Source organism: Beta vulgaris, chromosome 9 (genome assembly GCF_026745355.1).
Source record: "Beta vulgaris subsp. vulgaris cultivar EL10 chromosome 9, EL10.2, whole genome shotgun sequence".
Taxonomy (NCBI): domain Eukaryota; kingdom Viridiplantae; phylum Streptophyta; class Magnoliopsida; order Caryophyllales; family Amaranthaceae; genus Beta; species Beta vulgaris.
The window spans coordinates 46310591-46319411 of NC_079210.1; the positions used below are offsets into that span (position 1 = coordinate 46310591).

The 8821-nt window shown below is 34.4% G+C and overlaps 1 protein-coding gene and 1 non-coding gene across 2 annotated transcripts; one reads left to right on the plus strand and one right to left on the minus strand.

The window, feature by feature from the left end:
- Positions 1-641: 641 nt before the first annotated feature.
- Positions 642-4616, plus strand: LOC104904096 (3-hydroxy-3-methylglutaryl-coenzyme A reductase 1). The gene is made up of 4 exons (XM_010692283.4): positions 642-1782; positions 2534-2715; positions 3011-3357; positions 4059-4616. Exons 1-4 carry the CDS (start codon positions 806-808, stop codon positions 4296-4298), a joined length of 1746 nt encoding a protein of 581 aa, XP_010690585.1. The 5' UTR covers positions 642-805; the 3' UTR covers positions 4299-4616.
- Positions 4617-7260: 2644 nt separating this feature from the next.
- On the minus strand, positions 7261-7334 carry TRNAI-UAU (transfer RNA isoleucine (anticodon UAU)). The gene has a single exon. It is a non-coding gene; the product is annotated as a tRNA-Ile (tRNA).
- Between the last annotated feature and the right edge of the window lie 1487 nt (positions 7335-8821).

Consider the following 8821-nt stretch of genomic DNA (forward strand, 5'->3'; position numbering starts at 1 on the left):
GTTACTAGCTTAATCCATTTTGTAAGACTGACGGACTATTTTTAAAAATTGTTTGTTCTAATTCGAAATTTAGAAGGGAAATAAAAGAAGGAGAAGAGAATGGACGACTAGGATGGTGCAAGATATCTAAAAATAGTGTTAGATTAGAGAGAAATTGAATGGGCTTCTTAGGAGAACGTAGGTTTGCATTGTCTAATTTTATATTAAAATTAGACCGTCTATTATAATAATTTGTGTAGATTCAAATAGAACTGGCTTGTTAGAAAAATTCAATATTGAGTTCGTCTAATTTTATGTTAAAATTAGACCGCCTAGTATATCCTATTTCACTTTGGGTACAAGAATTAAGAAAATCACAAGTTACAACAATAACATCATTACTGAATACTCCAATTTAATCTATTCAGCAATGATGTTCTTTAACAGTTGAGTTCATTAATATTGAATCGTTATAAAGTAAAAAAAAAAAAACTACAAGTTACAAGAAGAATAATAAAATAATTTCCAAGTCACACCAGCTACATTCACTATCTAAAGCACGTGCGAATAAAATCAAAAATAAGCAATTTGTCACAATTTTGCTTCCCTCGCGTCTCACGTGCCCCTCTTCCGTCTTCCTCGTTCTTCCTTCTTCCCTCCCACTCACAACTCTTAAACTCCTATAAATTCTCCTCACACATTCCCCCCTTTTTTTCCTCTCTCTATTATAAACTTTTACTTTAATAATCTAAAACATCACCCGAAAATTAAGCTTCATCTCATTTTCAATTTCACCACCAATTTTCTCTCTCCTCATTTTCCGGCGATGGACGTTCGGCGCCGACAACAACCACTATCATCTTCGCCGGCGCCGATGAAAAAATCTTACCGTAAAACCATCGCCGGCGAAGAATCTCCTAAAGCTTCCGACGCTTTACCTCTCCCACTTTATCTCACAAATGGTGTTTTTCTAACCCTATTTTTCTCTGTTGTTTACTTTCTCCTACAACGTTGGAGAGAGAAGATCCGAAATTCCACGCCTCTTCATGTTGTTTCTCTTTCCGAAATTGCTGCAATCGTCGCTTTTTTAGCTTCGTTTATCTATCTTTTAGGGTTTTTCGGCATTGATTTTGTTCAATCGTTCATTTCTCCTCGTTCATCCTCTTGTTACGACGACGAAGAAGAGGAAGTTAACGACGCCGTTTCAGTCGACGATAAGCAGATTCTCAAGGAGGATAAACGACCTCCTTGTGGAATTCCGATTCCATTACCTGAGAAAAAAATGGAAGTTCATCAATTACCTAAAACCCTAGATCTTACACCTGAAGATGAACAAATTGTTGAATCTGTTGTTAATGGAACGATTCCTTCCTATTCATTGGAATCGAAGCTTGGTGATTGTTTTCAAGCGGCGAAAATACGACGAGAAGCTCTACAGAGGATTACTGGAAGATCAATTTCAGGTTTACCGTTGAGTGGATTTGATTATGAGTCAATTTTAGGACAATGCTGTGAAATGCCGGTTGGATTTGTTCAGATTCCGGTTGGAATTGCTGGGCCATTGTTGTTAGATGGAAGAGAGTATTCGGTTCCGATGGCGACGACGGAAGGATGCTTGGTTGCTAGTACTAATCGTGGTTGTAAGGCGATTATGTTGTCTGGTGGTGCAACTAGTGTGATCTTGAAGGATGGGATGACTAGAGCTCCTGTTGTTAGGTTTGGATCAGCTAGAAGAGCTGCTGAGCTTAAGTTTTTCCTTGAAGATCCTGCTAATTATGAGACCCTTTCTCTCGTTTTCAACAAGTATGTCTTTCTTCTTTATTTTGATTTTGATTTTGATCTTGATATTGATCTTTTTACCCTTTTTTTATTTATATTTATGATGATTTTTTTTGCTTGTCTATTGATAATGATTGGGTTCATAACTTACAAATTAGGAAAATTGTTGACTCCTTTGATTTTGATGTTTTTTCTATTTTTGGAGAATTGTGATGAATAACTTCTTAGCTTCATCTTAACCTTAAGGGTCTGTTTGATTTGATAGAAAATGGTTTTTCATGGGAAATATTTTCGAACGCAAATGAATGTTAGTTTTTATTTGTTTGGTTTGATGGAAAACTGTTAACCTAGGAAGTCAAAACTGGAGATGTTGGGAATGAGAGAGTGGAGAAAAATAGTTTTCCTTCAAATTAGGAGGAAAATGTTTAGCAAGGACTATTTTTCATTTTTAAATCCCTTGTCTAACCAAACAAGGGAAAATAATGGAAATCCTTTTCCTCCAAAATAAACGGAGCCTTCGGAAAAATCAGAACTTCTTCGATATTAGAGACTTGCATCTTTTAATTGAAGATCAACTGTAACATGTTTGAGTTAATTGACTGAAAATTGGGTTTGATTAGAGAAGGTGGTCAAATTTTGAGACTATCTATATACTTTATTATTGCTATTACTGCTTTTGAACTTTATACATTTGTGCTTGTCATTGTTGTTGACTCCTTTTTTCTTTTAATGTATATGATGATTGTTGAGAGTAACTGTGAGGTGAATTTTACAGGTCTAGTAGATTTGCAAGACTTCAGGAGGTAAAGTGTGCTATTGCTGGGAAGAACTTGTATGTCAGGTTTACTTGCAGCACTGGTGATGCCATGGGGATGAACATGGTTTCGAAAGGTGTTCAGAACGTATTGGAGTACCTCCGCAGTGATTTCCCGGACATGGATGTTATTGGCATCTCTGGTGAGCTTATTGTACTGATTTGCAGTGTCATTTTTCTCTCATCTTAAATATATGGGTTCTGACTTTTTATTTTTTAAGCTAGAATTTTTTTTTTTAGGGAAACAAGTAATTGATCCAATTAGATGTGTTACTGTAGACAAAACTAGAGTTGGAATTGCAAATGTTTAGGAAAATGATTAAGGGGTGTCAATGTCATAAAGATGATTTAACTTCATTTCTAGGAGAATTCTATTTTCATACAAGTTATCGGCTTTAAGTGGTTATAATAAAGTTGAAACCTTTTGCAATTGGATAGGAAACTACTGTTCAGACAAGAAGCCGGCTGCTGTGAACTGGATAGAAGGAAGGGGAAAGTCCGTTGTTTGCGAGGCTGTCATTAGGGAAGACGTGGTGAAGAAGGTCCTTAAGACGGACGTGGCTTCTCTTGTGGAGCTTAACATGCTTAAGAATCTTACTGGATCTGCTGTAGCGGGATCACTTGGTGGCTTTAATGCTCATGCTGCCAATATCGTGTCTGCTGTCTACATCGCCACTGGGCAAGACCCAGCTCAAAATGTAGAGAGTTCTCAATGTATCACTATGATGGAAGCCATAAATGATGGCAAGGATCTACATATCTCTGTTAGCATGCCTTCTATTGAGGTAATTGGACGCTTCGTATATGAATTTTTGTCTGTTATATTCAGAGTTACGTGAGCTTGTGATATGGCTGCTGTTGGTTTTTGTCATACGAATGAATCTATGGCATATCCTTTTTTGTGATGGTCTATTGATGTTACACCAACCTAAGTTTGGAAATTGAGGCATGTCTATTAGTTTACAACTCTTAAATTTCGTTAATCTGTCTAGACTAAAACCATGTTATTGTTTGATTTGTATGCTTTTGGAGTAATAGTGGAATGAAAGCTGTAGTACATAGATGTAGTGCTCATCAAGGGCCACCCTCTCCAGAAAAGATGCTTGTTTGATGTGGAATTTTTGTGATGGTAGGGTAACATCTTCATGAAAGGTTTAAACATGTATGGTTTGGTGTGCTTAATTTTTGGATTTGCCCGATTGCATCACATGTGAGCGACTATGCAAGTGCATGTAAATTTTGTGTGGCATGTTTCCATGCCAAGATTTCTGCTGCATGTGGCCATGGGGCCTTTTACGTACTGGCAAATTGGTCAGACCAATATTGGCCTTTTCCTTTTCGTAATGCTTGTGAAAAACTTAAGTTAATAGTAACCTTTGGTTTCTAGGTTCCCCCCCCTTCCCTTTGAATGATATAATTTTCTTTCATTTGCAATTCCTTGGATTTGGACCTTATGATTCTTACCATATCCTACTACTGGTATCAGGTTGGAACAGTAGGAGGTGGTACTCAGCTAGCATCTCAATCAGCTTGCCTTAACTTGCTGGGAGTCAAGGGTGCTAACAGGGAGGCTGCTGGAGGAAACGCTAGACTTTTGGCCACTGTTGTTGCTGGTTCTGTCCTTGCCGGGGAGCTCTCTTTGATGTCTGCAATTGCTGCCGGGCAACTTGTAAAAAGCCACCTGAAATACAATCGATCAAGCAGAGATATAACTAAAGCTACTTAATACGATCAAAACCTCCTACCTCCTGATGTAGTTCGAGAACAGGGAGAAAGACCAAATTGCGAGGTCTGAAGGGGGGAGAGAAAAGAGAGTGAAACACAGAGTGATAAGCTAGCAGCCTTTGTAATAGAATTCAGATGTTTTTTTACTCTTCTCTCTTTTCTATATTCTTGCAGGTTTGTGTAAAATGGGGAGAAGGGGTGTAAGCTTGTGTTGGGTTTATCTTATTTCCTAACAGATTACTGCATAGTTCATCTTCTGTGTTCAACTTTCAGTTTGCATGTGTTCCAGAAATAAGAGGAAGTGTCTATAATTTATTACCACCAATATTTTTGTATATATGTTTTCTCGAGTATTAATCTTTCCTTTCCCTATATTTTCGTCATCAATTCAACAATATCCCTCTCAAAGTCCCAACTCTTGTTCTTGCTTACTCTTTTGTTTCTCTTACTCCTAGTATTTGATAATTTTAGCTTAATATAATTGGCGTCAATGTCATTACGTAAAACTATGGTGTGATGAAACTGGAGGTGTTTAAGGCAACACCAAACGTAATCTTTAGATGAACATGATAACACATCGCCGTAATATTGGATTCTAGTGGATATTTCGAATTCTTTTTGATTTTTTGCTTTTTTGCTTTTGACCTACAGAAAAGGAAAGGTTACCTAAGCATTTGTTTTATCTCCCTACCACTACACCACCACCCACCAAGCCCACCTTTGGAGATGCCCCCGCACCACCACAATCCCTCCTCACAAGAGGATCAGAAGGCGGTCGAGGTGGGTGATCTAGTGTGGTTGGAAAAGGATGAGTGGTTGGAAAAGGAAATCTCCGTTTTTTTTTAAGTCAAAAGAGTCAGACTAATGTGTGATTATGTCATGAACTCCTCAAATAATACTATTATAGAAAACGTATTTAATATTTATTTGCAACCTTAACGACTGCATATATCAAAACGCAAATAAAAAATAATACTATCTCCGTCCAAAGATTGACTTACTTTGATCCTGAGCTAACCTTGGTGTCTGATTATGAGTTATGACTCCCTCTTTGAAGGTGGTCTTTCTTAAGCTGTATCGAAATATAAAATAGTGCTTAAAGTAAATTAATGCAACACTTTATTTCAGAAAATTCATACACCAACTCTACGATTATTCCAAAGTGTATTATGTCACTGCTAATTGTGAAGTTTATGTTAATTAATTGAAGATCAAACTTCAACTGCTATTTGTTGCTTACCTGGGAGTTGGTAGTATCAAGCATTAATAGAAAAGGCAGAAATGGTCAAGAAAGTTTTGGTGATCACGTTATCTGTTTATTTGCAGTGATTCTCTGGATCGAGGTTGTCATAATACTGAGAATTTAATCATAATAATTAGTTATTGTCCAGGGTGTCTTAATGTGGACCAACGTATAATTATTCATACTTTAATGAAGATTAATATATTAATTTTATGGTAATCTTCATCCGAAAACCTTCTCAATAGTGGCTAATATGGTCAAGAGTTTGCGATTATCTAATTAATTATCGTTGGATTGCGAGACAAAAGAACAAATTGAGTGGGGGAATCATTCATAGTTTTTATCGATTCAACTGGGAATCATTCTTAGTGGTGACACTCGATTATCAGGTTTTATGTCTTTAGTAGTTTATCAGTAGATATCTTTTTGAAGAAAAAACAGGCCCCGGGAAATTTATTAATAGAGATCAAGATCCGGCAAAGTAATTAAATATTGATGAATTACATTGGTTTCGCTCCCCTTATGATGGACATGGAAGAGAGGGAACATGCCAAGTATTCGCGTTGGATCATGTATTCTTAAGGCTATTCTGGATGTACAACGCAATTTCGGTAGTAATTCATCGAACTTTCATTTATTCAATGACTAGAGTTAAACGAGGATATATAGATCGAAGATGAAGAAAAAAAATCGTTTATTTGGATCAAGCTTTCGAGAGGCCTATTCTATACACTAATTCCAAGTTTACACAAATATCTTATCTAGTTACTAAATGTATTACGGTATTCCCACCCGCACTTACATCACACGGAACAAAATAATCAAACTCAACACATGTTTATGTAATGTCATCAAGGAAAAGAAATAAAGGAGAGTTTTTTTTTTGAAGTGAAAAGTCATCATTGATTTGTACTCATATGACATATGCAACAAAGATTAAAAACTAACAAATACATATGAAATTAAAATAAACATAATTCTAATCTTATTATCCAATAATACATCTTATTAAATCTAATCTATCTAATTATATATTCATAAATTATAAATAAATAAACTCGAATAGCTTCACCCAAGATTTGTCATTTAACGCCTCTCTCGAACTCATATTTGTAAGGAAACTAAATATAATGCATTTGCAAATTGCAAGATACTTCCTCCAATTCTTTTGAAGTGACACACTTTTCCCGTTTTTGTGAGAGCTTCTTGTGAGAAGTGTGTCACTAAAAAGAGAACATAATAAGCGTTAGATAACAAGTAGTCTTTTGTGCATATCAACAACCATGTGGCTACATACATGAAAGACAATAATCTAACTATACTACAGATAAATAATTCCTATTGTTTTGATAAGCTCAATACTATTATAACTAGTAACCTACAACAAGTACTCCGACAGAGAAACATAATTACACAAGTACCCTAACAGACATAGGATATAAGTAACGAGTAACCATATATAATCTTTCTATGATTTTATGCATAATCGTTGTAAATAGAACTCTTGGATAATTATAGTATTTTCATTATTCTATATTCTTCAACTAGGAAACTCAATGACTTTCAAGTATGACGACCTCTGATAAATTTTTTATGTATGTATATATTTTACAAATATTTAGTGAAATGTACTACTAATATATCTTCGTTATCATGTGTTTTACAACAAGGAAAATATATCTTGAAGAAATGAAAAATGCAAAAATTAAAGTCTCCAAACTAGTCCCGGCGGGGCTCGAACCCGCGACCTTCGGCTCATAAGACCAACGCTCTAACCAACTGAGCTACGGGACTTATTTGTTAATTTAGTAGAATTAATATACTAATTAATCAGCTTTCCTACCGCAGGCTTTGGAAATACTTTATTTGCATTAGCCGAAGCATCGGCCCACAAAGTAGAACAAGGTTCCGGCATCCCTGCAAAGGCCCACAAAGTAGTCCAATTCACAGTCGTAAAAGTAGTAGTACTGATACAACACTGCAAGAACAATAATTATAAAAAACCGAGCTTAAAATGTTCAAATATTAACTCCCTACGTCTTATAATATAATATTTATTTATTTCTTTTTACGGGAAGTAAGATGATTGGATGAAGTAGTAGGATTCTCAAAAAACAAATAATAAGTACTTTTATCTTCGAACTACTTCCTTTATTTTCATTTTCCTACAAAAAGAAATGAAAAATTTGTCAAAAACAACCTTTTAAATATAAGTTTTGCGAGAAACAACCTTTTAAAAGAATATCTGGCAAAATAAGACATAAAGAAGAAAATATTTTGCAACATATAACCTCGACCCATTTTTCATCGTTGACTCGTTAAAACCAAACATGTGGAGGGCACGTGAACTACATCTCTTAAGTTTCAACTGTTTTTTTTCTCCATTTTCGAATTGACCAAATATTTTCTGATATTGAATTCATTAGTATATTGAAGGGAAATGGAGTTGAAACATAATAAATGTAGATTATGTGTCTTGCTATATTTGGTTTTAGTAAATCGAAGTTGCAAAGTACTTGGTCAACGCGTAGAAAATGATTATTCAAGGTTGTTCCCTACAAAAAAATTATTTTAAGGCCTTATTTTGCCAGATTTTTTTAAAACGGTTGGTTCTCACAAAAACTTGAATATAAAAGATTGTTTCTAACAAATTTTCCAAAAAAAATAAAATTAAAAAGCAATAAAGTTTCCTTGAAATGGTGCAAAATAATAAATAAGAGTACACATTTTTAAAGAAATGTACTAATACTTTGGAAATTTTGTATAAAAGTTGTGAATTATTTAGTTAAAACAAATTAATAAAAAGTGAACAAGTACAATATATTGGGACACCAAAAATGGAATGTAAGCACTATATTATGAGACTGAGGGAATAAAATATAGACAATAATTGTTAACGTTATTACTATTAAGTATTAAGATAATAATAATTGATATTCATATCAAATTTATTGAAGTTGACAGAAGTAATTCATAATCATACCCTATCGCAAAAAAGGTAACTGAAATGGAGACTTGAATTTGAAAAAAAAAAAAAGACTTTACCATAATTTATTATGTTACATATTCTACCAAATAAATGTGCTCTCAAGTTTTTTTTTATTATGAAAGGGATCAAGTACATAATATTACAATTAGAAATAATTGATTACGCAAATATACATATTAACCATCCTCAAAGCAGATATTATATATACTCTTGTATGATTATATGAAATACACTATACATTAATAATTATGATTAATTAGTAACCTAATGTTGGAGTCTTACTCGTAAGATA

Coding starts and splice junctions, on each gene's coding strand:
- LOC104904096 (XM_010692283.4), top strand. CDS start 806: ATGGACGTTCGGCGCCGACAACAACCACTATCATCTTCGCCGGCGCCG. Junction 1,783..2,533: donor CTTTCTCTCGTTTTCAACAA/GTATGTCTTTCT, acceptor TGAATTTTACAG/GTCTAGTAGATTTGCAAGAC. Junction 2,716..3,010: donor GGATGTTATTGGCATCTCTG/GTGAGCTTATTG, acceptor GCAATTGGATAG/GAAACTACTGTTCAGACAAG.